The following is a 27795-nucleotide window of genomic DNA, read 5'->3' as shown; positions in this document are numbered from 1 at the left end:
GCAGAGCATGGGCTCTTGGTGCGTGGGCTCAGTAGTTGTGGCACATGGGCTTAGTTGTCCCTAGGCACATGGGATCTTCCCTGACCAGGGATCAAACCCTTGTTCCCTGCATTGGCTGGTGGAATCTTAACCATTGGACCACCAGGGAAGTCCTCCTGTGTTGTTCTTACACCCTTTTTCCTATCACAAGAGTAACAACTGATCTGTGCAGAAAACTTGGGGATACAGAAGAGTACAAAGGATGGGGAATAAACATGGAGCGATGGGTATCTCAGGCATATTTCAACCTAACAACAGCCACACTTTGGTCTGTGCACAAATCATTTATTTGCATTCATAAAAACTGGCTTAGCTTAAAAAGCTTCCTCTTAAGGATGAATAGTGGTAATTTTGCCTCTGGGACCAGAGCAGGAAGTGAGAGAGAGTAGGGGAAAGCTGATGGCTGGTTCTCCTGTCATGGATCCTCAAAGACCACAAGACCATAGTTTAAGACACTGTGCATCACTGGGGGGTGGGGAACACAACCATAAATGGGTCATGGACATCATGCATTTCTTTCTCCCTCAACAGCCATTTCCTGAAAGGCCTGTTTAAGGAATATAGTCCGGTCTCAGTGTCATTGAGGCAGATATAGGTTCCTAAATAAATAAGTACAATACCAAGGAAGGCTACCTACCGGAGTTGAAATAGGCTCTGCAGAGAGAGGGCTATTGGGCTGAGTCTTGAGGATCATATCAGCTTCAACCAAGGCAAAAAAAGATGTGGGAAGGGTAGACCAAGCAGAGGGAACAGCACAAGTAGGTGCGTGGAAGCTAAGGGGAGAAGCTCATATCTGGCAATCAACTCATTTGCTAAGGCTGGGTTACAGGGGCCTTAGAAGGGGAAAGCAATAGCAGGAGGCCAGAGAGCTTGGCGGAGGCAGGGAGTAAATACTTATTCTGCCTTGTTGAGTTTTGATATTAGCCTGAAGGTAGTGTAGAGCCACTGAAGGTCATGATCAGAGCTCTGATTCCCAAAGGTCATTCCAGCATCCTTGCAGGGCATGGGGATTTCAAGACCTGTCAGTGAGGTCCTCCCTCAAGGTGACAAAGGTAGATCGGGCATTGGCAGTACAGCTAGAGGCAGAGTCTGTCCCTCTTTAGGAGGCTGAATGGGTACATGAGGAGCAGGGGAGACGGGATGACAAGATCACTTCCTCCTGGCTTGGGGTCTGCCTAGATGGAGGGGCCATCATCCATTTAGGCAAAGGAGGAGGATGCGGGCAAAGGTTGAATCTGCAGACCTTCCCATTAGAGAGAGGAGCTGAAGTTCAGGTCGGGTTGGAGGTCAGCAGGTGGCTCAAGAAGCCAATAAATGGATGAGCTGGCCCCGAAGGACATGTGGACAACAGTGTGGACAAGAAGGTCAGAGACTAGTCCTCCAGGGTTGGGAGGGATTACTGATGGAGGGGGAAGGACAAGCTCTGGGAGTGGCTGGGCATGGGGCTCACTGGATACGCCCCTCCACATGCAGCAACAAGTAGTCCTTGAGGAGCGGGGGCAGTGGGAGGCAGGAGGCAGCCTCTCGGCAACGGCTACCCAGCTGAGCACGCATAGCCAGCCGGGCCAGGTGCTGCAGCCGTCTTGGCTGGTTCACCATGCTCAGGACCGAGCTATAGAAGGCTTCGTGCTCCTAGGCCAGGAGTGGAACAGGGTCAGATGGCCCAACACCCTTCCCTCTGGGGGCAACCTAGTGGTGGGGCCCTGAGATTCTACAACATGGATCCACCTGGGCATGTAGCATATCTCACAGGACTCAGATTCAGAACCAAAGGCCCTGCAGGGGTCATGGGAGCTGAGACCACACTGCAGAGCAGGGTCTCAGCCATGTCTACACCCACCTCCCCCAACTCCAACAGTGCTGTCTACTGAGTCAGAGATGCCTGATAAATGTCTATACTGATGCAGGTAAGAGAGAGGCTAGAGAGGTGTGTGTAATTAAAGGTTGTTCTAAGCTGCCGGGGGCAGGGTACCCAGAGGTTTCACTCTGCCCATCCTCCTCCAGCCCAGGGTTCCCCTTGCTCCTGCTTCCAGGAAGCCCATCCTGGGGGTATAGGCCTAGGGTTCACCCTTCCTCTCTACCTCCCTCAGAGCCCAGGAAGGAGCTGTGCTGGTGGGGTGGACATACCTGCCACAACTCAGGAAGCACGGCCTCCACCCAGGTATCACAGGATGGGACACAAGGGTAGGCATTAAGCAGGACTTCTAGGGCCCGAGGGAAGTTGGCACAGTGTCTCAGCATCTAGAAACCAGAAGAGATTCTTAAGGGCACCATGCTTCTACCAACCAGCCTGGGCCACTATAGTTATATCCCAATTTGAGATGCCAAGATCTGAGTCCCTCCTAATCCTTCTCTAGCCTCAGTTTATCCCACATTTCAAGTGTGTTCCAATCTCCTTGGGGGCTTTTTTCTCTGTTGGACACTCTCCTCCCTAACTCTCGCTGGTCCTTCCCTAGATGGGGACCGACCTCTGGCATAGACGATGGGCTCTATCTTTTGGCTTCTCTTCCCCGGTAGCTGGGCAATTCCAGTTCCAGGCACCCCTGCCCGCCAGGAGCCTCTCACCTCTGGGCGTACAGGCTGGGCCCCATAGTCCAGCAGCGCGGCAAAGAGGACCTCGGGTTCCCAGTTGGGGGCGTCCTGGACAGCCTGCAGTGCGCAGTCCATGGGCGTTTGGCCCGCTCCGTTGGGGACCGCCGCACAGGCCCCGTGGCGCAGCAGCAGCTCAGCCAGACCCCCGCAGCCGTTGGCACAGGCGTTGTGCAGCGGCGTGTGGCGCTTGCGTCCGGCCGCCCGGGCATCGGCCCCAGCCTCCAGAAGCCGGCGCGCGGCGGCCTGGTGGCGACGGCTGCTGCTCGGCCCCTCGGCCCCAGCGCACGCCGCGTTCAGGGCCGTCTCGCCCTGGCTTGTGCGCAGGTTCACATCGGCGCCATGCTCCAGGTAGAGAGCCACATGCCCCTCCAGGCCGCGTGCCGCGGCCACGTGCAGGGGCGTCACCTCGCTGTCTCGCGCGGCCAAGTTCACAGTCGCTCCGGCCTCCAGCAGCAGCTTGGCGCACCTGGGGACAAGGTACAAGGCCCCCGAGGCAAATCCTGTCATCCTTGACCCCTTCTTCCCACCCCTCTTGGCTCAGGTGAGCCTGTTGACCACCGCCAGACTCATGGAGGCCCCGTGCCTAGACAGAAGAGGAGGAGGGCCCATCCAAGCCACCTGGAACATTTCGGTTTTCAGCCCAGAAAGGTTGTGGTGCAGCTCAGGACACACAGCAAGTTAGTGACTGCAGGGTAATTAATACTCATTGCCTGAGACTGTGCCTCCCAGAATCTAACCTGACTCCCCCATCAGATTGGGACCCCAAGGCCTGGCTCTGAATCACTTGTGAGTGGTCTCTCCTAACCTTTTGATAGCCACTTTTCAAAAAAAGTCTTGAAAACCCATTAATCTGTACACAATGAAGCATAGAAAATTGAGTGTAACCCTTCCCCCCCACCACAAAAGAAAATAGAAATAGAAGTCCTAATTAGTTAAAGTAAAAAAAAAAAAAATCCAAAGTTCTAATTAGTATTTTCTTCCTGCCTCCAAACATGAAGGGCTTCCCAAATATAAAGACCACCCTTCTTGGCCAACCACACCCACTCCAGCAAAGGAAAGGCACTTGGGTGTCCCCCTTACTCCACTCCCTCTAGAGAAAACAACCAAACCCAAACCAGATTTTAGGGAGCACAGTCTATAGGGAGCACAGCTTTAGGGAACACTGGTTCAGTCTTCTAGTTCCTGGAAAAATTATAGGTCAAACACTGTTGAGGCAAATTCGCATCGTTAAACCACCACGGGGTAAACCAAACATTCTTGCAAACTAAATTAATGATCACACTAAACTAACAGTAATTTAAAAAGCCAGAACAGGAGCCACTGGAAACTCAGGAGCAGATCCATCAGACTCCAGTGAAACCCTGATGACCAAGGGTCATTCCCCAAAACAGCGTTCCAGCTCCCTTCAGTGCATGCTCAGGGACAAAGAGTTGAGCAGCATCTAGCCAGCCACAAACTACATAATTTATTTTCTTGGTAAATTCTAATCATAGACTAATTTTTGTTTCTATGTATATACTAAATTTAAATAACTCCAAGAAGCTCGCTCAGTCAGGTTCCATTCTCATTTCACTTAAAAGGATTGAGTCTGGACTTCCCTGGTGGTCCGGTGGTTGGAATTTACCTGCCAATGCAGGGGACATGGGTTTGATTCCTGTTCCAGGAAGATTCCACATGCCACGGAGCAACTGAGCCTGTGTGCCACAACTACTGAGCCCACGTGCTGCAGCTACTGAAGCCTGCACGCCTAGAGCCTGTGCTCTTCAACAAGAAAAGCCACCCCAATGAGAAGCCCAAGTGCTGCAACGAGTAGCCCCTACTCACAACTAGAGAAAGCTGTTAGGCAGCAAGGGAGACCCAGTGCAGCCAGAAATAAATAAAATAAAAAATTGGGGGAAAAAAAGGATCAAGTCTGCTAGAAAGTACACCACGTGCCCATAAAACTCAAGAAAGGACTGGAAATTTTGGATCATTTCTGGGTCCATCACTGATCTAGATCTACGTGGGGAGAGGGCCCCAGCACTGGGGCTGTAGAGTGTCTTCCAGGAGCCCTTGATTCCTTACCCTCGCCAGCTCTATCTCTGGGCCTGACTTGTAAAAGTGCAAATACCATCATGTAGAGGGTCCAAGAACCTGTTGACCTTAAAAAGGTGGGAAGAGGAGGTGTACCTCATATTAAGATGGGAAAACACTAGGTCAGATCTTTCTTGATGCCTACCTCTAAACAACTAGGAATGTGGCTGCAAAGGGTTCCCAGGCAATAGGAAACTGCAGTTGAAAAGAGTTTTCCCCCAAAACAACAAGGCTTCTGCTTCGTGGGCTTAGCTGATGTGACTTTGGAGAGGTCACTAAACCTTTCTGAGTCTCAGTTTTATCCTCAGAGAATGTGACCTGTCTCCCAAGCTGCTACAAGGAGATGTTTTCTGTTATGTGAGCTGGAGACACACACACACATGCACACATGTACACACTCCGCCTCCCCAAACCATCTCAACCCCTGGACACCTACTGTAAGGACTCGGGGACTGTGCAGAGGTGCAAGGGGGTTGTGCCTTCCTCGGACAACACGTTGACCTTGGCGCCGAAGGTCACCAGCAACTGCACACAGTCGAACTGGGCCCGGGCACAGGCCTCGTGCAAGGCTGCCCGGCCCCCAACCCGAGCATCCAGCTCAGCTCCCTGCCGGATCAGGTAGCGGGCACAGTTGGTGTAGCCTCGGGCAGCAACGATGGTGAGAGGTGCAGTGTGCTTGGCCTTGGGGGTCAGCACCCAGAACCCTGGAGAGAGCAGGCAGTTTTAGCTGGGTGTGTATGAGGCCAGGGGGCAGGGCATGCTGTCGTGTACAACTCTGCATGTTGGGCTGAGCACAAACCCTGTGCCTATCTGTACCTGTGGAGAGGGGCTCCCTCAAGCCCTCAATTAAGAGTGTAATCTGGAACAGCCTTTTAGAACAGTTTGTCAGTCTGTGAAAAACATATGTGTCATAGAAAGAAACATTTAATTGCTCTTTTTTTTGGCCCTACTCAGCAGCTTGTGGGATCTTAGTTCCCTGACCAGGGGTTGAACCTGGGCCCTGGCAGTAAGAGTGCTGAGTCCTAACCACTAGACTGCCAGCAAATTCCCTTAATTGCTCTTTAAAACTACAAGGGCAGCTAAGGAGGTGAATCCTATTGAGGAAACTTCTGGGTCTTTGAGCTACTGGTGGAGTCCTTGGCTCTTTTTGTTAACTTAGGCGCTCTAATATTTGGGAGGGGAAGGAGTTATGCACAGGAGGGCCTGGAACTGACTTGGGGAGTAGCCAAGAGGAAAGCTGAAGAAGTCCTAGGATATTCCTGGGGTGGGGAGGGTGGGGTGAAAGTGTGGGGAAGGGTGGAGGGTGGGGGATAAGAGGTGGGAGTGGGGAAAGGAAGGGTAGGAGGAGGGGTTGATCATAGGACTGGTGTTGGATCCAAATTGTGGAAATAGCCAAGGTCTTGTTTGAAGGACATAGATGCCTAATATCAGACTGTCAGTTGTCTGCATTGTAGGGAAGCGAATCCCTGGGTTTCCTAAATCTTGGGTAAAACATGCTTTGTTTTTTATTAAGATTGAAATTAAGGCCAAGTTCCATTTGGGAGATGGGGGACACGCTGCCGAATGAGACCGAGATGCCCTGGGTGGGGTCACATCTCTAGCGGCTAAAGGACCTTGGAGCCAGTGGTGACTAACAGCGTAAATTCTTCAAGGATTTTGAACCCCCAAATCCATAGGTGGGGGCTGAGGCAATTTCCTGTTAATCAGTTTTTCTTTTTTGTGTGTGTTGGTTTTTTTTTCCTCTTTTTTTGTCTGGTCTTTTTTTGGTCTTTTCTCCTTGTCAATCTTAAGAATGGAGTGATCTTTTTTTTAATTAGTTTTTATTGGCAGATAGTTAGATCCTAAGGATACAAAGATGTTGGTCATATTGTTATTTAAAGTAGATTTTAAAAAAAAGGAATCTAATCTAACCAATCTATTGGGTTTTCCTGGGTGGCTCAGATGATAAAGAATCTACCTGCAATGCAGAAGACCCATGTTTGATCCTTGGGTTGGAAGATCCCCTGGAGAAGGAAATGGCAGCCCACTCCAGTATTCTTGCCTGGAAAATCCCATGCACAGAGGAGCCTGGTGGGGTCTCAAAGAGTCAGACATGACTGAGAGACTAACACTGTATAAATCATGGGCCAACCATACAATAGAATTTATGCATCTATTTAAAATACTATATGGACTTAATGGTTATTGCCACAGAAACATGTTACATGAAAAAAAATCAGGCTATAAATAGCATCTGGTGTATAATTTCATTCTATGAGAGAAAAAATATTTGTGTGGATATATATCCAGAAGAAAAAATTGCATTAGAATATAATTGTATTTCTATGTGGGCTTCCCAGGTGGCGCTAGTGGTAAAGAACCCTCCTGCCAACACAAGAGACTCAAGAGACACGGGTTCGATCCCTGAGTCTTGAAGATCCCCTGGAGAAGGAAATAGCAACCCACTCCAGTATTCTTGCCTGGAAAATCCCATGGATAGAGGAGCCTGGCGGGCTACAGTCCATAGAGTCGCAAAGAGTCAGACTTGGCACACATACATGTATTTCTATGTAATTCCAACAACATGTTAATATAACTTTAATTCTGAAAGACATACAAACCACTAAGCATGCCTCAGCTCTGTTTAGGAGGGATCTACAATGGGCAGTGGGAGGGGATGGTCTATTCTCTGGGCTGGAAAGGGGAGATTGGGCCCAGGCTCTCTCCCATCCCCACCCCCACCTTCCTCCCTACCCCTCCACTTCTGCCCCCACCAGGTGCTCCTTACCCTGTTCAGCTGACCAGGCCAGCTGGTTGCTCACAGTCTCCACAATCATGTTGGCAGCGTCTTCATCTTGGAACAGGGCTTGGATCTGCTGTAGCTCACCAGAAAACAGGGCATTGTGCACAGCTGGGTCCCGGCAGGAGCGGCGTGGCCTAGTGAGCCGGGCTTGGGAACTTGGGGGGCATCTTTGGCTCCGGCACTGCTGGGCTGCTGCCCGCCGCCGGTCCTCCCATTCCAGCCACTCCCGCTGGAGGCGGAGAGAGCGCAGGGTGGAGGAGGTGAAGGGGAAGGTCTCCTCCGCCATGGCAGGGGGGCCCAGGGCGGGGGATCCAGGAGTCTGGGCAGCAGCAGCTGGGCAGGGCTGGTTCCCTCGCCTGACTGCCACCCTTGCTCTGAGGAGCCACCCTGCCCCCTCACCCGTGACCCAGAGAAAGGAGCAGCTGAGACTATAAATAGGCCCTTCACTGCTCTGATAAACAGGGTTTGCCCAGAGTCATGATCTTGGTGCAGAGAAGGTGTTGGGCCAGTCCCCAGCCCCGGGTTGGGATGGCCCCTGTGGATACCCTCAGACTGGGGAGCCGGCCCCCAGCTGAACCCCAGGTCTGCATTCTCCCACTTTCTGGAGTATCTTGAGTCGGCCACGTCCAAGGCGAATGAATCAATCAGGGAAATGGACTGGACAGGGCTCTCTGATGTTGGCTGGAGACCAGACCCCAGCCCAGGAAATACTGGCAGGTCACACTGGAGTTCCAACAGCTCTGCTCAGCATCTGCATTAACAACACTAACTCCATACATATGAGCCCAGAGCTTTAGAATACTCAGATTGTTTTTATATCTACCTTTACTCAGATCACCATACAGATTTCTTGGCTCTCCCCGGGTAAACAGCAACCTTGGTTTTGACAATAAATTATATGATCAGGCTGATTATCACAGTTTGAACACCTCTGAGATGGGTGGTCTTATGTCTGTTTCATGGATGAGGCACTTAAGGCTTAGCAAAGTGAAACTACTTGCTCAAGGTCACAGCTTGTGAGGGGGAGCCAGGCTGGGATCCTGTGTGTCTGACTCCAGAGATGGAGTGATTCAGTAAGAGCGCCTCTCCCCACCTTCCAAGCAGGACAGCATGGTCCCTAACGATGCCTTCAGTGAATCTTGGTTAGGGTTTTCTTATTTGATTTCCCTAGCTCCTAAAAGGGCTCACATGCCTGCCTGAGGAGGACCAAGGGCTTGACTTCACAACTCTGGGGACCATGGAGACCCTCAAGCTGCAAAACCACTCACCCAAAGTGCTCTGCTTTCAGGAGCCTCTAGGGGGAGGAATGAGGCCGTCAAACAGCACTAGCTGCTGTGAGTTCCCAGCAGTGAAGGGGAGGGCAGGAGGGAGGCTGGCCAATCCTGGCCCCAGAAACTCTCCTCAGTTCCTGGGTGGAGGAGGGTGGCCTCTCAGCCCCTCAGGGTCGGCCTGTCCCCATCCTGCCCTGACTGCACGCCCTGGCTGTCCCTGTCCACACACACACACACACACACACACACGTGCGCGCGCGTGCACTCTCCACCTCATTCTCACATTTTCAGTTAGCATCTCAAGACACACACACAGACACACACAGACACACACAGACACACACACACACACACACTCCACCTCATTCTCACATTTTCAATTACCATCTCAAGACCTTTAACCCAGACCAGCCTGGCCTCCTACCTGGTGTCCCCTCTTCTGCTCCACTGCCCATAGGGAAGGATCTGTCTGAAATGGTTCATTTCCCAGCTTAAAACGTTTGCTGACTCCTGCCCTCTCCCACTAACCCCCGTGCCCTGGTTTGGCTCTGCATCAGGCATCATTCCCCTCACATTTCCTCGCCCTTCCCTGCTGTTCCCTCCGCTTGGAAGTCCCTTCTGACTCATCCCTCAAAGGTCGCCTGCTCTGGGAGACACCTGCTCAGATCTCCCACCCCTGAGGCTCCAGCTGCCCCCCATCCATGCTCTGGAGGGCCTCGTGTGTGCCCATGTACTGTGGCTCCAGAGCAGGACCTGAGTGGGTTCAGTTGGGTTTCTGGTCCCCGGCAGGTCATGGCACACAGTAGGTCTTGTTACAGGCTGGCCTCCTGCGTGCAGCACGTTGACTGAAGGCCCCCATTCTCCACCAGAGTGGACACGCATCTGCCTGCCCACGTGTGTGGCAGCAGCCTGGCCTGTTTCTGGCTCCGCCTTTACCCTGCTGTTCACCCACTCTGGCCCCAGCTTCGTGGTGGTATTCCAGGGTGGGGGATCCCAGAGAAGCAATGAGATCATGCCCAGCGAGGGCTTGGAGATCCTCAGAGAAAGGCGCCTCTATAAATGCAGGTGTGATTAACTGTGTTGGCACCCACTTGGTGTTTTAATTGCCCCGCCAACGGCCCGGCTGAGCACCCACATCTGGGTTCCCAGGGTTGGGAGCTGGCAAGGTAGGTGGGGCCATGAGGGGCCTTCTCTGAGGTTCACAGTAGTCATTGTTAGCGGGGCCTGAGGCTGCCCTGACCTCCCCAGCCTCTCTGCAGCCTTCTTGCCACAGGCCTGAAGGTGCTGACTACAGCTCAGTCCCCAGAGACACCATATGTTCTGTGTCCTGTCCTTAGCCTTAACTTCCTGAGGGCAGAAAAACTATGCACAGCATTAACTTCCTGAGGCCTTTACTTCAACCCATACATGTACCCACAGGGAGCCCAGTTTTATTGGCAGAAACAGGGCCAGGTGACTGGATACCCAGCCTGTCTTCTGGGAGCTCAGAGCCTATGGGGTGACAGAGTACACAAGAAATCAGGACATCTGTCAGGATGGTTAAGAGTGAAGAACAGAGCTCCAAGGGGCTGAGGGGCGATGGGTACACAGGCCGGGGGAACGGGTGGTTTAGCTGCACGAAGACCACCGGAGTAGAAGGGCTCTGGCCCAGATCTAGGCTAGAGAGGCAGAGCTGGGGAGTTAGCAGCTGGGGAAAAGAAAGTACGTGGTGCGCTCAGGTGTTGTTCAGTCACCAAGTCGTGTCTGACTCTTCCTGAACCTATGGACCACAACCCTCTAGGCTTCCTGGTCCCTCACCATTTCCCGGAGTCTGCCCGAATTCATGTCCATTGAATCGGTGAAGCCATCCAACCACCTCAGGTAGGTGTTCAAGCAGGAAGACTAATTGAGAGTGTGAAAGGGTAGAGCTGGTGAATTAGCTCCTGCCTGTTCCCGGGCTTGGGCCACAAAAGCCTTCTGGAAGAGTCCCACTGCCGCCAGCCGCCAGGTGAACGTGGAGTTCCTAAGGCACTTGCTGCCTTCAGCTCTGAGGCTGGGATCCCTGGGATCTCTTTGGAAACAGGGAAAATAACGCCTTCCCCAGATCAGTGCCAAGTCTATTGGAGGCCCCGACTCACAGCTGCCTGGTGAAAGCCGAGGCAGAGGCAGGCAAAGCTGGCCATCAAACTGGGCTCACATCTCCTCAAACATATGTTGAGAGCATCTTCCTCTTTTCCCTTCATTCCATACAGGAAAACAAGGTTGGCTGGTTACTTGGTATAATTAGACCTTTTATACACCACCCATGACCCTTGTCCAATTCTTGCCTTCAAGGTGGTACAGAGAATCTACAGTGGCGAAGAGTTGCTTGGCAACAGAATAAAGTAGTAGTGGACTCTAACCCAAAGTATAAAATAAATATCCACGAGTCCATACTGATAATAAATGGGTGACTGAACAAAAAATAAGGGAAAACAGACCAATCTTCCACGCAGAATTTCAAATCATCCATGTAGATATTCTGCCCTTCAAGAGGCAGAGAACATAACCCCTCACTCCTTAAGTGGAGGCGGCAGAGTGACTTCCTTCCAAAGTTGTGTGGAAAAAGTGAAAAAGAGTAACTTGACAGCGGAGAAACCTGACCAAACCTGACAAAGCCTATCTCAGCCAGGTGATCAAAGTCCACACCAACCCTTGATATGATGCGATGAGGACAGGAGCTCACCTGTGTGCTCTTCCTCTCCCAAACACATAACCCTCGTCTAGTCATGAAAACACACCAGACAAATTCCAACAAGGGGGCATCCGACAAGAAGCGAGACCTGTGCTCCTGGAAGCTGTCATGGTCATTAAGAGACAAGGAAGTCTGAGAAACTACCACAGCCAAGAGACGTCTATACAGACAAGATGACTAAATGTTACATGGGATCCTGGAAGAGAAAGAGAATTTTAGGGGAAAACTGGGTTAATGTCAATAAAGCATAGAGTTCAGTTAATAATGTGTCAATACTGGCTCTTAGACTGGTTGTGAGGTATAGGAGAACTCCCTGTAACATCTCTGCAATAATCCTATAAATCTCAAACTGTCAAAAAGTTTATAGAGACTTCTCTGGTGGTCCAGTGGCCAAGACTCTGAGCTCCCAATGCAGAGGGTCTGGGATTGATCCCTGGTTGGGGAACATGCTGCAGCTAACAGTTCACATGCTGGAACTAAAGACCCCATGTGCTACAACTAAGACCCAGTGCAGCAAAAAAAAAAAGTCTGTAAGAAAAAAGAGAAAGAAAATGAGTAGCTTTGGCTCTGTCCTGGCCAAGGCACCAGGGGCAGGGCAGATAGGACAAGGAGCTGAGAGGCTGGGAAAGAGAGGGAGGCAGGTAAAGCAGGCAGCTGCTTTTATTTCAGAATAAGATGCCCCAGCTACACCCATGCCCCCGCACCTTGGAGCCCCAGACACAGGTGAGCTGGGCAGCTATAGGCCTCAAGAGACAAAGCAGAGGGAAGCCTGAGTGTGTTCCTTCCTTGTCCAGAGGGACAGATTGCCACAGAAGCCACAGCTTCTCTTGGCTCCTCAGCTGTCCTGGGACTAGGGAGTCAAGGGCCCAGGCCCAGCATCCTCTAAAGTCAAGGGGAGGTGGGAGAGTGACACACCTTCCCTGTTGGAGGAGAAGGGATATGCACCCAAGGACTCGAAGGACAGTAGATCCAATACCGAGCAGAGTTCCGCTTGCCAAAGGAAGACCCAAAGTGAGGACAGTGCAGAATCTGAGGGACAAGTGTGTTCTCGGGGAAAGCGTCCAGGGTGCGAACGACCACAGAGGTCTCAGAACTCTGTCTGCTCTCCAGCTGTGCTGGTCCTCCTCTCTCCCAGGCATGTGATCAGACACAGCCAGAGCTCTGGCGTGGTGCTGAGAGGCTGCCAGCTCACGGCGGGTGCCCTGCCTTGGGGCAGTCCCAACTGCTGGTCCCACAGAAGAAGTCTTCAGGGAGCTCGCTCAGGAGTCCATCCAGGTCATCTGCAGAGGAGGACAGGGAGGGTGGGGAGACTCAGTGATAACCTGAGGGCCCCTTGTGACTCAGAGCTGAAGCTCCCACCCTTCAGGAGGGTCTGAACCCGGCTGCAGTTAGGGAGGGGGCTCTCTGGGCAGTGGTCCCCACATCGATGGGCCTGAGGCTGGCCTGATTTCCATCTCCTTTCTGCTCCCCACACTCAACAAAAGGCAGAGGCAAAATGCCAAGGTCACTCTGCAAAGAAAGGGGCTCCCCCTGGGCCTCCATGGTTCTTCTTTCCATCCTGAAGCACAGCGCCTGAGCAGAAAGGCGTCAGAGGTCTCCTAGTGCAACCGTCTGATTGGACAGAGGGAGAAAGAAGGCTGGGAAAAGCCCTTAGATGTGCTCAGAATCACACAGCTCATTCACATGGTCTCTCACCTGCACTCTGCACGGTGGGAGAAGTCACCGTCCCCTCCCCCAAAGTGCCTCTGTGAGCCGAGAGGACAGAAGTAACTGTCCTGACTACAGTTCTCGGATGGGTACTTCTGCCTGAGAAGCTGGAAACAGCTGCCTCAGTAACCCCTACTGCTCCTCTGACTGTGAACAAGAGCAGCTAACATGTACTGGGGGCACACCTGGTGCCAGGCACAGGCCCGCACACGTTACACTCATCACTTCACTTCGGCCTCACATGGCCCCTGCAGAGGGCATCTCGTGGTGGTTCCTGTTACAATCCTTACTTTGCCCAAGAGAACAGGGTTTAAAGAGGTCAACTACTTGCCCAAGTGCGCATCCATTTGACGCCAGAGCCACGGCTTCCAACTAGAAAACGCCCGCTGAATGGATGGAATTAGGCAGCCCTAGCGTCAGTCAGGCTGGAAACTATACCTGCAGAGGCCAGCTCCCAGTCTGGCACAGAGCACCGGACAAACACTGCTGTTAGCAGGGCAGGAGTTAGTCTGTGCACATGCTCAGTCGTGTCTGAGTCTTTGTGACCTTATGGACTATAGCCTGCCAGGCTTCCCTGTCCATGGAATTTTCCTGGCAAGAATACTGGAGTGGGTTGCCATCTTCTATTCCAGGAGATCTTTCCAACTCAGGGATCAAACCCACGTCTCCTGCATTGGCAGGCAGATTCTTTACCACTGTGCCATCTGGGAAGCCCAGAAGTCAGTTTGGGGGCATTTAAATTTAACTCGGGTGACCAGCATTGTACCCAGGGATGTAGGACTGGAATTTGCTTTTAACAAAAATGTTGCCGCTCACTAGCTACACTGTCTGGAGAAACGATAGGGTAAATGAAGGGGAATGAGCAGCCAGTGTGAGTCAAGGGGAATGGGACTCAGAGCAGGAATCCGCATCTGTGTCTCCCAGTGCTGCCTGGCAGGTCTGTCCCTACTGTGGAGATGTGACACCAACCACAACATTCTACAGGCAGCTTGCCTCTCTTATTCCATGACCACCAGCAACCTTCTGAGGAGGGTTTGGCTTGTCCTCAAGCTGACTTACAAGGAGATAGTGGAAGATTCTAGAGAAGATTCCAGCACACGGGGTAGATACTTTTTCATACAATATAAATAAATGGGCTCTGTGGCTTATCCATGGTCTACTGTGAGTTTGGTTAACATGGAGACACCTACCCATAATCCCATGAGGGTTCCATTTGTGGGATCCAAGAGCTAAGGACCAGACCTGGACTGTGTTAGCATCACCTGGGTGAGGCTCCCTCCTGAGGAACAAGTTGGCCCTCCACGAAGAGGTCTGTATTTGGGCCTCTCAGATCTGTATCCTGGTCCCACCCTAACTACGGGGATGCTGGACCCCTTAGCACCACCTGGAGGGCCTCAGAGCTTAGTCAGGATGGAGAAATCTGCCTCTGTGGTTTAGCCATCAGCCCACAGAAGACTCAAGGCTGGCGCCAGTCTATCTCCTCCTTGTGGCTAACAGCACATGGCCTGGAAACGCAGGAGCTGAGGATCACATTCTTTGTGTTAATTAGTTTGTGGTCTGCAGCCTTGCCAGGAAAGACACCACGTCTAATTTCTGTAAGATGCAAAGATTCACAGGAGGAGGAACAAGATGCAGCCAGAACAATCTGCCTGAGCTATTCAAGAGGAAATAGGAGGAGCATTTTTTTGGCTCCTGGGTGGACTGACCGTCTTACCTGCTTCTGGGAGTTCTTTCTCGAGAGTCGCCCCTGCCTCTGGGTTCTGTGCTGTTTGGAGCCCTTTCCCAGGCTTCTCGCTCTCTTGCTGGAGGCTTTCATGGAAACTTCCAAGATCCTGGGGACAGAGGATCTGGTTACCAATACCTGTGCCCCTGAAATCTCTCTAGACGGTACCATCTCCACCCAGACAAGCTCAAAGGAATAGGTAGGGGCTCAGGAAAGACAGGACAGAGGAATGCGGCAGTGGCCAGTCACCCAGCCTATGCTGGGGAGGTAGCTGAAATACCAAACACCCCAAAGAACAAATAATTTAAAAATAAATAGAACAAAACCAAAAAACTTTTTGGCTGATTTTCTTTTCTAATTCAGTTGGTATCTGATGTTTTAGGGAATCTCTGTAACTGGAGCAGACAGTGAAGAGGCCATTCAGAAATATACTAAGGAGTTAGGCTGGAATTAAAAATGAGCTATTAACAATCCCCCAAATAGCTAATATATGAATAGGTAATTAAAATTAGTAATTAAACCTGTTAACCATGGTTAGCCCTAGGGAATGCAAACAGGGAAGGGTCAGTTTTATGTTTCTTTATTCTGTACCATTTTAATTTTTTTTCAACAAGTATGGATGACTTGGATCTTTTTTTTTGGCCATGCCATTTGGCTTGCAGGATCTTAGTTCCTTGACCAGCGACTGAACCTGTGCCCCCTACAGTGGAAGCATGGAATCCCAACCACTGGACCAACAGGGAAGTCCAGGGGTGACTTGAAATTTAAAAGGAAATCAAGATGCTTTGTTAGAAAGGGGTGATACTGAGAGAATGTAGAAGGTTAGGGAGAAAGATGAGAAGTAGCAAATTAGAGCTAAAAGCATAACTTGACTAGACGTCACAGATTATAACTTTATAGACTCATTTTATAGACAAAGCAACAGCAGGGGAAGGGACAGGACTTGCCCAAGGTCATGTTATAAATTTCCAGCAGAGGACGGACATGACCCAGGTCTCCTGACCCCTAGGCCAGGCCATGACAACAACTCAGGATCCCAGGAAGGTGCAGGTGGCCAGAGGGAACACTGTGTGCCAAGTCAAGGCCGGGCTCTGCACCCTCACCCTGGAGTGGAGCTGCCTGGAACTCAGTCTTCCTTGGTTCCCCAAGGCATTCTAGGCTGGTGTCCCCTCACCTAGCAGAGGTGGAAAGCAGGGGGAAAGATGTCGAGCAAGGGCTGGCTCACCTGACGGACCATCTGTAGCTGTCTGTTCTCTGCACAGCCACCTGCAGCAAGTCCAACCCTCAGTCACTCACTGAGGGCCCCGCCCCTTTGTGGACTGTCACCTTGGTTAGTTCTCAAGTGACTCCCATGCTATATGACGTTCAAGTCTGCCATCAGACACTCAGGGATCACTCAGAAGCCAGCTGCTCCTCTAGGTCCTGTTACCGTGCCATCTGGCAGGTGGCTGGACCAGGGACAGGAGGCAATGGCCCTGTCCCCAAAGACATCTTTTCACCGTAGGGCAACTGTCCACCTCACATCCCTGCTCCCCAAGGTGGTGGAAGGGAAGAAACCAGAAGGTCCAGGTGGAGAGTGGCTCTAGCTATCCCTCCTCCATCCTGCTCCTCTTACCTGGGGGAAGGACTGAGATTCCTTGAGGATGTTCCCGTCTCCAGCATCTGGACTATAAACACGGACCAGGTTGTTGGGAGTCACATTGAGGTAGTGATTTCGGAGTGAAGGAGAAAACACTCCGATCTGGAGGAGAGAAGGGGTGGGTGGGGGGGTCCAGTGTCCTAAGAGAGCACCGCTGGCCACCTGGTCCCACCTGCCTCTCCCTTGGTGGCCTCTGCACCAGGATCACAGAAATCACTCTCGCCTCAACCCTGGTGCCAGAGTACAACCACTTGCCCACCCCTGGCCCTTCACAGGCCACTCCCACTCCTACCCACCCCCTGGAGGATAGAGGTCAGGCCTTTACTCGGCTCCAGTAAGCCAGGGTCTAGCACCAGCGCAGCTACTCTCTGCCTGGGGCCTGGGAGGGAAGGGAATCAGAGAGACAACCAGGGCTTTTTCCATGGAAGGAAGGGGAGAGTACCTGCTTGAGCAGCACCACCGAGCCAGGCTTCAGCTCATTCTGGCGCGTCTCCAGCAGCAACCTGTGCACCGTGCCCTGCATCTCTCCTGCAAACACCACGCCGCCCATCAGTCTCAGGGTCAAGGGCAGCACAGAGCCTGGTCTGGGCCCAGGTGGGAAGTAGGTGGCTCACTGTCTCAGTTATCCTAACTGTGAATGCAGAGGATGGCTCTTCTTCACCTGCTGACCTCAATGGGGCCACTCACCAGACACTACCAGAACCTAACTCCTCACCCGTGGGGTCCTTGAAAACCACGCTGGCATCCATTGTGCTCCGAGTCAGGGACTTGATCATCACCGCCATGTTGGGGACTTTGTTCCCAGGAAGCTGCTTCAGGGCTGCCTGGTTACAAGAAGAGGCATTTGCTGAGCCAGACATGTCCCATCTGTAAGGTTCCCAAGTGAGCCAGGGCAACCTGAGGAGGGGTGGGGGTGGTGATGCAGCATACCAGTGTGGTGATGATCTTCCTTTGTGGAGGGCCAAGGGGCAGTTTAAGGCTCAGCCCATCTCCCCCGGCAGACTTGAAGCTGGCAGGTCCTTCATTTCTTTCCCCTGCCTCCTTTCTCTTGCGTATTTATGTGTATATATTTATATAGATCTCTACCACGCAGACCACAGGCAGGAGCACGTTAGCATATGCACTAACATGAGTCTGACATGACTTCTGACCTAGGGGGAGCTCTAAGGGGAGCAGTGTGCTTACCCTACCCCATTCAGGACTCAGATGTATGGAGACATGCCCGTAACCCACTTCTCCTGTGCCTGATACTGTGGATGGCAGTGAAAAGGTAGGTGAGTGGAAGATACAACCCAATGGTATCTTCATGCTGCTGCTCAGAGACAGGCCTAGGGTAGGAGGGAGCAAACAGAGTGCCCCTTGCCTAAGGTGGAGCAGGGAAGGTTGGGGAGAGATATAAAAACGGCCTTTCCTCTGGGTCTCAGCGTCCAGAACCCTTACCTTTCGCAGCACCATGATGATGCTGTAGGTACAGAGGAAGCAAGTAGGGTCTCTCTCATCCAGACCCAGAGTAGATTTCATGGTCAGCCAGGGCCCTCGTCCAAAGTCTTCCTCCACTGATGCCTGGGAACTAGTAACAAGCTGGCACAACAGAGCAGAAGGGGAGCCTGGTGTTCATGGGTCCACTTTGCTAGAGACCCTGACTGAGCCGGGATGGAGGGGTGGGGGAGCAAGGGTGAATTCCCGGGAGCAGGTGGCCATGTTTTCTCCTTTCGTTTATTTTAAGGTTCAGAAAAGGGTATGTGAAAACTTGCTGCATATCACATCTTTCACTGAGAAACAAGAGCAAAGGTGCTCTGTAACTTAGTTTATTTTAAATCAGGACCTGACTTTAATTATATTAATGCAAAAGGCTAGCTACGCTTGTCCCTTGTAATGAACTTAAAAAGGCTTAGGGCTAGGGAGCCCCCACATACATTTATAGGCTTCCAGACAATTTTGAAACCAATTATATTTCACTTGAGATGCCTCTGGCTTTAACTGTACACCTTGTTATATTAAAAAATGCTTTAAATTCAGATGAGTATTTACTGTTTTGGAGCTGAAATGGACTGGTGGATATACAGAGATACAGCAAAGAGAAAAACTTCTAGAGAGAATTAAAAGCAAAAGTGGATCTGGGAGGCAGAGCAGGTCAACCAGAATCCCAGGGAGGAGGAAGGCTGAGTCTCACCCACCAAGAGGGAACACACCAGAGGCAAGGTGAAGGCACAAGCTTCCCAGCTTGATTCCCAGAAACCTGAGAGGAAGGGTTCCCGAGATATAATTTCCTGATACTTATTGCACTCTCCTCTGCTGAGGGCAGATGGAATTAGCCCGGCTGTTCTTTCTTAGCTGGGAAAGAAGGCTGAACCCATGGCATCAGTTAACACCCCTTTGGCATCAGGACGGGCGTCCCTCAACGTGCTATGGTGTGTGACCCCAGAAAATAGGCTGAGCAGCACTGATTCTGATTCTCAGCTTCTGAAACACACAAGGATGTCCCTCTCTCTTAAATGAGTCCCAGGAAGTTAGCATTTGCATGGAGTCAGTTACCTCTGTCCGGAATTTAGCCAGAGCACCGTGAGTCGGAGTCTGGGGCGTGGAAACCATGATGTCGTCCAGATTTTTCCCACTGTGCTGCGAGGGGAGAGAGGAGGAGAAGGCGAGAGCAAGCTCAGCAGCTGTTATTTACAAGTACAGCTTCTTGTCTGGGTCACATAATGAGTTCAGGAAACTATCACGGACAATTAACACATATTACATCTCTCCTAACGAAGTCTCAAGAGCCTCACTGGCAGCTCAAAAAAGATGCTTTGGGGACCGTTTGGGGAAATGTGAGGAAGCTGGAGCTGGCTCAGGAACAAATCCTGGGGCTTCCTGAAGGGGGTGATGACCTGAATAGAGAGGCCTGAAGTGAGTAAGAGCGTAGCTTTCCCCAAACCCCTTCTTGGGGACCTCACCCTTCCTGACAGGAATCCAGCCCAGGAGGAATGTACATGGCTTCCTTGGATTTCTCTTAAAGTGCCAGGGAAGAGCAAGTTAATGAGTAGAAATCGCTTCTAATTGAAGAAAACACCCTTCAAATGTGAGGAAAAGGGGTAACCTATCACAACCAGACCAGATTCTCAGAGTCCAATTATCTGGGATTGGATCTAAGACTAGTCTGAGGGACCCTGTCTCTCTACTGCTGCCAAAATCCACACTCCAAGCTCAGCCCCGACTCCCCCGTGGTGACCCCACACACCAGCCACTTTGAATGGTTCTGTGGACCTCCCAGAGAATCTGTGCCTTTGCACACACTCTCTCCTGTCGTTCCACTGCTGAAATGTCCTCCAGGACACAGCTGTCCAACACGCACCTCTGTAAATCTCCTATTCATCTGTCCAAAGCCCACCCAGGAAGCACAAGGAGCCCAGTGTCTCCCCAGCACCCAGGGAATGACCTCTACCCTCTCCGTCCCTTTTACATCTCGTTTTTAAGTCTGCTTCTTCCACTCCCCTGGAGCTCTGAAGGATGAGAACTATTTCTACGTTAATTTCTGTATCCTCAGGTCCAAGCAAAGGGCCCAACACACACCAGTCCTTAGTAAATATAAAAGAATGAGTCTTCCTGGCTGGGGCCAGTAAACAGGAGGTGCTCAACAAATGAATGGAAACTGTGATGTTCTCAGAGCCTTAGGCATCTCCATCTATGTGGTTTTCAGGCCTTCAGTTCTCCCCACTTCTGACTTCTCCCACAGCTCTGGAAAGCCCCCAACCCCTGCCCTTCCTTCCTCCACTTCCTCTGGGATTGAAGATCCTCTGGGATTGGGCAGGGCTGGGACACACCCGGCTGCTCTCCAGCGGCCCGGGGAGCTGCCTGGGGAGCTCTGGCTCTGGCCAGAGCAAAGCTGTCACTCACCTGGTGAGGCAGGAGCCCTGCTGGGCCGGGGAAACGGCGCATCTTGGCCCGGGTGGAGGTGCAGGTGGGTTGCTGCGGTGTCCGGCTGGCAGCGGTGACCAGCCGCACCAGGTGGTTGGTGACGATGGGCGTCTGCAGAGTGGCTTGAGGGAGCGGAGAGGGACTGGGACCCTTCGGGGTGCAGACAGGAGACAGGACAGAAGACGCTGGAGTTCGGGGTTGGGGTGGACCCTGAGGAAACAGTCCACAGCTGGTCTTTGAGGGAGCAGCACAGCTTGAGTTGGGAGTCCGGGGTCTAAGAAAACGGAGTTTGCCACTTGAACAGGTGTTTGGAGACCGGAATGGCTGAGCAGGGAAACGATTTTGAGGGCTGCTCTGAATGGGCCTGCCAGCAGCTTGGAGAGGCTGAGGTGTTCGAGGAGGGGGACCCACAGGAGAGACTTCCCAGTGGGGTGGCTGAGCACAAACCACTGAGGTAGCTGGAACAGGAAAGTTACCCGTGGTTCCAGGTCTCAAGTGAGGCTGTGGAGTCCTGCAGAGGACTGTGGGATCTGGGGCTGATGGGATACCAGTTACGTGGGGGGAAGGCACAGGTCCTCTTTGACAAGGTCTGCTCAGATCAGCCACCCAAGTCTTTTTAGCCAGTGTAGAGTCCTCCTGCTGCCAGCTGGGCAGGATTCCTGCGGCCTCACTGTGAACTCCAAGTTGCAGCTCCAAGCTGGGCCCCTCCAGCTCCATGCTTGCCAGGACCTTATCAAATTCATCTTGTTCAGGCCCCTCGAAGCCACCAATCACCTGCTCTTTGCTCCTGAAGGTGAGCTGGGGGTGGGAGGCTGAGGACTGGGGTCTTCCTGGCTCTTCAAGCACTTCTGTCAGTGTCGCTCTTCCCTGATTGCCAATCCAGCTGCTGGATGTCGAGACAGGCCTTAGGGCAGCTGTTCCTGTGGGAAGTGCACCCCCAGTGGCCCTAGGCCCACCGCAGGTAGGAAGGCGACGTCCCAGGGCTGGCAGGCCCGCAGCCTCTGCTGGGGCAGTGACTTGAGGCAGCAGCTGGGCCTCCTGTGGCCGGGAGGAGACAGGTCTCAGGCACCCGGCATTTCCAGGCTGTGAGCCCGCAAACTGGTTTTCTGCATCCTCCACAGCCGACAAGAAATCCTACAAAGAAGCGGAGACAATGGGTCTTGGCGTCTGGAAGTCAAGAAGCACTCTGCTTTTACTGTTTCAGGCATGTGGTGTGTCTGTGTGTGCAGATACACGCAAACAGGAAACCAAGACATGTAAGGCAGCTGTAGACTCTCTCACCACCTTTGACCTTGCCCAAGAGTCCGCCACCAGGCTTCTGCCAGACATTCTAAGGCTAAGTCTTCAGGTAGCTTCTCTCTTTCTTCAGTCTTGAGGGGGAGGGGAGGGGAGAGGAGGTGGGGTGGTGGTGGCAGTTGGAGCAGTAAGAGAAGCAAAGGAACCAGGTCACCAAGGAGTCAAACAAATTCCCCAGGGCACACACCCGTCTCAAGGAAATTAGCTTTCCGGTGTCCAGCCTGTGTACTCAGGAGCTGGTCTTGCTTCGTGTCCTCAACCCACTCCTCCCCCCATCACACACACACACACACACACACACACACACACACACACACACACACACACATAGAGTCTTCGGTAAGTCAAAGAGGCCTTGGATCCAGCAAAATAGGCAGAAGTTAAATATAGCTTTTCAGGCAAGTTAAATTAAGTATGGATTCCAGTTGGGAAGCAAGGTGAGATTGACACCTTCAAGAGCAACAGACCTGTTCCGAGGGTGTTTTTGAGTCAGAACTGCTGATTTAACTGACAGGAAGGTCCCCTCCACCCCCACCCCTGCTGCCGCACTAGATTGTCTAGGCTAGAGAAAGGATCTTTCCTGCTTGGTGTATTATCAGGAGACTAGCATACTCCAACAGGACTACTTTAGGACTTAGTAATAATAATAATATTAGAATTACAGCAGGAATAAAATCCTGATGACCCTGGGAGTTGATGGAGCCCTTTTCCCCTGAAGAGCTCCCTCTCAGACATGATGTCATCTGCCTTGGGAAGGGGGAAGGGACTGGTCATGGAACAGAAACTTGAGCTGTCAGAGTCCTTCACTCTTAATTCCATTACTAGCCTAGCAGTCCTACCTTGACCTGGTAAGACCCAGGAGGGTCACTTTTTCAGTCTGTAATTACACATCTCCAAAGCTGAAAGGACAAGGACACATATCTCCTTGACAAAGCTGGCAGTTTTGAGTTATTTTTAAAAACAAAAATCAAGTCCCCAAATGATAACAAAACACCTAACATGTGAAGCATCTCACTGGGTGCCAGGTACCATGTAAACATTTTACCAGAATTCTCTCAATGAATTCTCACAATGACCCTATGAATAGGTATATTATTATCCCTGTTTTATGGATATAGAAACCGAGACTCAGAGAGGTTAAGTAACTTCACAGAACCAGGACTGGAACTCATACATGCGTCTGTCACTATGTCTTGGGGCCTCAGGGTATGAGACAAGCCAGAGAGGGAATTTTAAAAGGTCTGTTTCTCCCTTCAAACCTCAGGTTTCAAAAGCTTCAAAGGGAGGGAAGTATGGGGCTGTGGCTGCCACAAGGGTCCTTGGTGCACCATCTCACTAGGCATAAATTAGGCATCCGGACAAATCTAGAAGTGATTTTTTAAAAGCAAACCACTGGGAGTCAAAAAGTAGCTCTGAATGGCTTGTCATTGATAAACCAGAGCAACTCTTCTATAAATGTAGTTTAGTAGTTTCCATGTACATTAGACTGGAGTTACGTCTAATGTTGGTGCTGGCTATTGGTGCTGTATTTTTTTAGCTTGCTGGGCCTTCGTTGCTGCGTGGGCTTTTCTCTAGTTGCGGCGAGTAGGGGCTACACTCTAGTTGCAGTGCACAGGCTTTTCACCGAGGTAGCTTCTGTTGCTGCGGAGCACAGGGCTCTAGGGCGTGTGCCTTCAGTAGTCATGGCACGTGGGCTCAGTAGGTATGGCTCCCCGGCCCTAGAGCACAGGCTCAATAGTTGTGATGCATTGGCTTGGCTGCCCCACAGCATCTGGGATCTTCCCAGATTAGGGATCGAACCCATCTCTCCTGTACTGACAGGCAGACTATTTACCACTGAGCCACCAAGGAAGCCCAGTGTTGTATTCTTAAGCAGTTTAATTTACCTCTGGGGGCTTTATTCACTTAAATCCTGTTTCTTTCTGAAAAGGATTTGACATAACAATTTTGGGCCACCCAGATGAAACTACATCTGTTAGATCTGAGTGGGAAGACAGTATTGCAGATCACTAGTTCAGTGGTCTCTGGCTGCACCAAGAGATTAAAAATACCCCTGCCTGGGCCCATCCCCAGAAATTCTGATTTATTTGGTACGTGGCAGGGACTCAGCAGAGGTGATTCTAAGATGCCAGCTTCAGGTCTAATCTAATCCCTCATCTTCTCCAGAGGGAGCAGGGAAGGGAAGAATGTTTGAGGCAGAAGAACATCCCTCATGTCATAAGAGAGAAAATGGAAGGCCAGAGAATGAAATACTTTGCCCTGGCTCAGGTGGTCAGTTGGTGACCCTGGGCCCCCAGCTGTCTAGTAGCTGCGCTGTCTCTGCCTCTCCATTAACTTTCTTCCCACATGAAGTATGTCATCATGAAGGTGAATCCAATCATCCATGTGACACAGCTTCCAGGCAAAGGCCCTTATAATTTAAAGGTATGACAATTAAGCAGCTCATCTCTCTGGTTTTTTATTTGTTTTTAAGACAGTTAAGTGGGTTGTTTATATTTCTCATCTCTAAGCCTCTCACAGAAAAAAAAGGAAAAAAAGATACACATGTCAGGTAAAAGGAAATTTGAGTTCTAGGCCTGGGTGCCATCTCTGATCACCAACACTTCCTTACCTCATCTTCAAACTCCTCTTCCACAGCAAACAGCTTCTGCAGACTGCATGCCTGAAAGGAAAACAAAGCAATTGAGGTTGGAGGAGAAATACCATTTGCAAGTACATTTTGTCTTCACTCTGCTTTTTCCTAATTCTAACAAGACATCAGGTGTACTGTTTTCTGTTTGCTTGTTTTGTTTTGTTTTGTTTTCCTCTGTGTTGGGGAAGGAATAAAGGATGAGGAGAGATGGGGTTTACTTAAAGACTTAGATGGATGATTTAGAATCCTCTCTCGTAAAATAATTCCCTTAGGTCTATCTGTGTTAATCTTGTAATAAGAGGGAGGAAGCAAAGGGAAGGCTGCCCAAGGGAGCCTGTGTCATTCTTTAGACCCAGTACAGGGCATGTAGGTCTAAGGATTTTGCCACACCCCCAGAGGCTTGGCCTGGGGAACCCCTGTCAGATATAAGGGATATTACCATAAATCCAAGCATGCCCAGCACAGAGGCCTTGATTCTGAAAGACAAGTCAGTGGTTTCCTTTTATCGAACACCCAGAAGCTAGGGTCCTGGGAGGTGGGATGTACCTCCCCCACCTCCACCCTCATCCCCACAGGTCTTTCTGGACAGCAGGGCTGCTGTGGCAGGCATTAAAAGTGTGTCAGCCCTAGAGCCAAGGGATGTGCCTAACTCCAGCTGCCAAAGCAGCAAGAGCTACAGTTAGGGAGACCTATCGCCCAATGTCAAGAAACAGACTGGAATGGTTGGCGGAGGGGGAGGGCCCGGGAGGCGTGACGTTTGAGCACACCCGTAAGGATGAACCAGAGTCTTCCTTAGTGAAACGGAAGGTTAGAGACTGGGAGATGAAACCCTGAGGGAGATGAGTGGGAGACCTTTTTTGGGGGGCCGGGCATGTCCAAGCCGAGCCCTGACTAGAGCCAGGCGTCCCGACCCCACCAAGCTCTCCCTGAAACCCTAACCCGGTCCTGCAGCTCGCATGAGGGAGAGTCTGGAACCCGGAAGATAGGTCCCCGCGGCCCGGGGACCCGGCGGCCGGGTGGTCCCCGGCGCGACATTACCATGGCGACCGCCAGTAGGCTCCGGCCGCGGCTTGGCCGGACAGACCCTGACTCCAGGGGTCGCCGGAGCTTCGGCCTTGATCCACGTGGGAGGGTCAGAGTCCTGGCGACAGTGTCTCTGGGGCAAAGTCGGAGAGAGGCGTCTTGGAAATCCAGGTGGGGGCCGAAGGAGGGTGGTCGGGAACCTGGGGGGCTGGCTCCCTAGGCCGCGTTCGAAGCCGCCGCCACTCAGCGTCTCCGCCCTCTTAAAGGGGCAGACCTATTTCTTTCCCGCCGACCCAAAGGCCCTTCACCGCGGTCTTCCGCTCCAGCCTTAAAGGGAAAGGCATGAGCTCTCGGTCGCCCCCCAGCAGACCCTGGGTCCAATCCGTTTGCTCGATGCGCACTCGGGTTGAGAGCAAGGTTGGGAATTTGGGACCCATGGCAATGGCACCCCACTCCAGTACTCTTGCCTGGAAAATCCCATGGACGGAGGAGCCTGGTAGGCTGCAGTCCATGGGGTCGCTAGGAGTCGGACACGACTGAGTGACTTCACTTTCACTTTTCACTTTCATGCATTGGAGAAGGAAATGGCAACCCACTCCAGTGTTCTTGCCTGGAGAATCCCAGGGACCGGGGAGCCTGGTGGGCCCCCGTCTCTGGGGTCGCACAGAGTAGGACACGACTGAAGCGACTTAGCAGCAGCAGCAGTACATCCCATCCTGACCACCTTCCTCTCTTGTGTTAAGCATACTAGGGACTGAGATTAACAGCATGATTCTCATTCACACCGGAATCCACCCTGTTCGTTTGTCTGTATAGAATTAATCTGTCCATCCATCCATCCATCCATCTATTCTTGCCACACATATTTATTAAGCAAGATGTTCGCTGCTGGGCTGTTCTCATCCTTCATGTTTCAGTTTAGATGTCAGATCTTCCCTGTCACATTAATCTCTCAAGTAACATCCCTCACCCCATCGCAACGCTTAATTTCCTTCTCAGCATTTTTCATTATTGATAATCGTCATGGTTTACATCTTTATTGTGTGTCTTCCTCACTAGAATATGAACTCCATAAGGATAGGGACATTGTCTGGCTTGTTCAACTCTGTATCCCCAGCACTTAGAACAATGCTCTATAGAATTAATAAATGAAAGACACAGGGACTACTATTTATCAGGCACAGTGCTTAACATTGGGGATAGAGAAAAGAATGACTCCTTGTACTCTCAAGTTCATGAACAAGTCAGGGAGAGAATTTTCCTGGTGGTCCAGTAGTTAAGACTCCATGCTTTCACTGCCTTGGGCACTAGTTCAGTTCCTAGTTAGAGAGCTAAGATCCTGAAAACCACACAGTGGCCAAAAATATATATATTAAATAAATAAATAAAATATGAACAAGTCAGGGAGACACAGAACAAAAGATAGAGACCAGGAGAGGGCCTAGTGATCTGGGAAGTCCAGTTGTTATCACTAAAGCCTACTGTGGTTACTGATTCAGCCTGACCTCAGTTTCCCTTCTTGCTTATCATGAAAACAGTTGAGAGACAGCACAGGTTGCATAGTTTTGAGGACTCAAAAGGCAGAAGGAAGGTAGCTGATGTGAGTTCTTAACTCTCTGATCTGAACCAGCCATGCATCTTCCCAAGGGCAGACTGCCTGGCCTGGTCTGACCTCTTGGAAGCCTATGACTTCTATCATTGCTCCTTGTGGAACAGTTAACCTGTCATATGTCAGAATGGAGGCCATAATGGTGATGAGAGAGGAAACCTGAACCTCTAACTCTCATCCAAGTTAGGAATCCCTTCAAGGCCTTTGTGCTTCTGAACTAGGGGACAGACCCCCAACCCTCCCATTTACAGGCCCCCTCTCCTCCCAGGGAACCCAGGCAACCCAACTGTGGATAGTCCTAGAGACCTAGTTACAGGGCTTCCTGTGGATCTGGGCTCAGACAGCTCCAGCTAAAGGGACATCACAGAGGCCAAAAGGCCAAGAGGAATACTATCAACTCCTACCCACACTGTAGTTTCCATCTTCCAGTTTTAACCATTGGCTCATTTTTGTCTTCACGAGATTCCACGAAGAGTGAAGGGTGGGTATTACTTACAGATTAGGAACTTGAGGCCCACAGGGGAAGGGACACCCTCAGGGTCATACAGTCATTCGGTGGTGGCTCTTCTGATTGGAAGTCCTATGCTTTCTCCTCCATTGCCTTTCTGAGTTCAGTGAACTTGGCAAATGCCACCCCCACCTCCTGTTAGAACTTAGATGGGGGTGGGAGTGATGGCTGAAGTAAATGGAAAATGTGGGCCAGGGACATTTTGGAGAGGGGCTGGCAGGCCACAGTGAGGAAGTTGTCTATGATTTTAAATTTGGGGAGGACAGTCATGCTGATTTGACTTGG

At 51.3% G+C, this 27795-nt stretch overlaps 2 protein-coding genes across 3 annotated transcripts; both read right to left on the bottom strand.

Annotated features, from left to right (window-relative positions):
• Positions 1-308: 308 nt before the first annotated feature.
• Positions 309-7847, bottom strand: ASB16 (ankyrin repeat and SOCS box containing 16). Its single transcript, NM_001101188.1, is given in 5 exon segments — positions 309-1671; positions 2167-2280; positions 2605-3097; positions 5141-5408; positions 7472-7847. Coding segments are annotated over 5 exon segments (1362 nt in total). The 5' UTR covers positions 7773-7847; the 3' UTR covers positions 309-1485.
• A 2284-nt stretch (positions 7848-10131) lies between these two features.
• On the bottom strand, positions 10132-26214 carry HROB (homologous recombination factor with OB-fold). 2 transcript variants are annotated; one of them, XM_002696073.7, is made up of 10 exons: positions 25409-26214; positions 24350-24400; positions 20422-21576; positions 19075-19158; positions 17980-18120; positions 17255-17363; positions 16982-17067; positions 16516-16641; positions 14892-15009; positions 10132-12750 (listed from the first exon to the last, which is right to left on the bottom strand). In XM_002696073.7, the coding sequence occupies exons 1-10, from the start codon at positions 25409-25411 to the stop codon at positions 12659-12661; spliced, it is 1965 nt and encodes a 654-aa protein (XP_002696119.3). In that variant the 5' UTR covers positions 25412-26214; the 3' UTR covers positions 10132-12658. The 2 variants fall into 2 exon arrangements, with proteins under 2 accessions (XP_002696119.3, XP_059734542.1); XM_059878559.1 differs by lacking the exon at positions 25409-26214 and adding an exon at positions 24810-25384.
• Positions 26215-27795: the final 1581 nt, after the last annotated feature.

This window comes from Bos taurus, chromosome 19 (assembly GCF_002263795.3).
Source record: "Bos taurus isolate L1 Dominette 01449 registration number 42190680 breed Hereford chromosome 19, ARS-UCD2.0, whole genome shotgun sequence".
NCBI classification, from domain to species: Eukaryota; Metazoa; Chordata; class Mammalia; order Artiodactyla; family Bovidae; genus Bos; species Bos taurus.
Note: the sequence above shows the minus strand (reverse complement) of the source record. Positions and strands in the feature narration are given on the sequence as shown.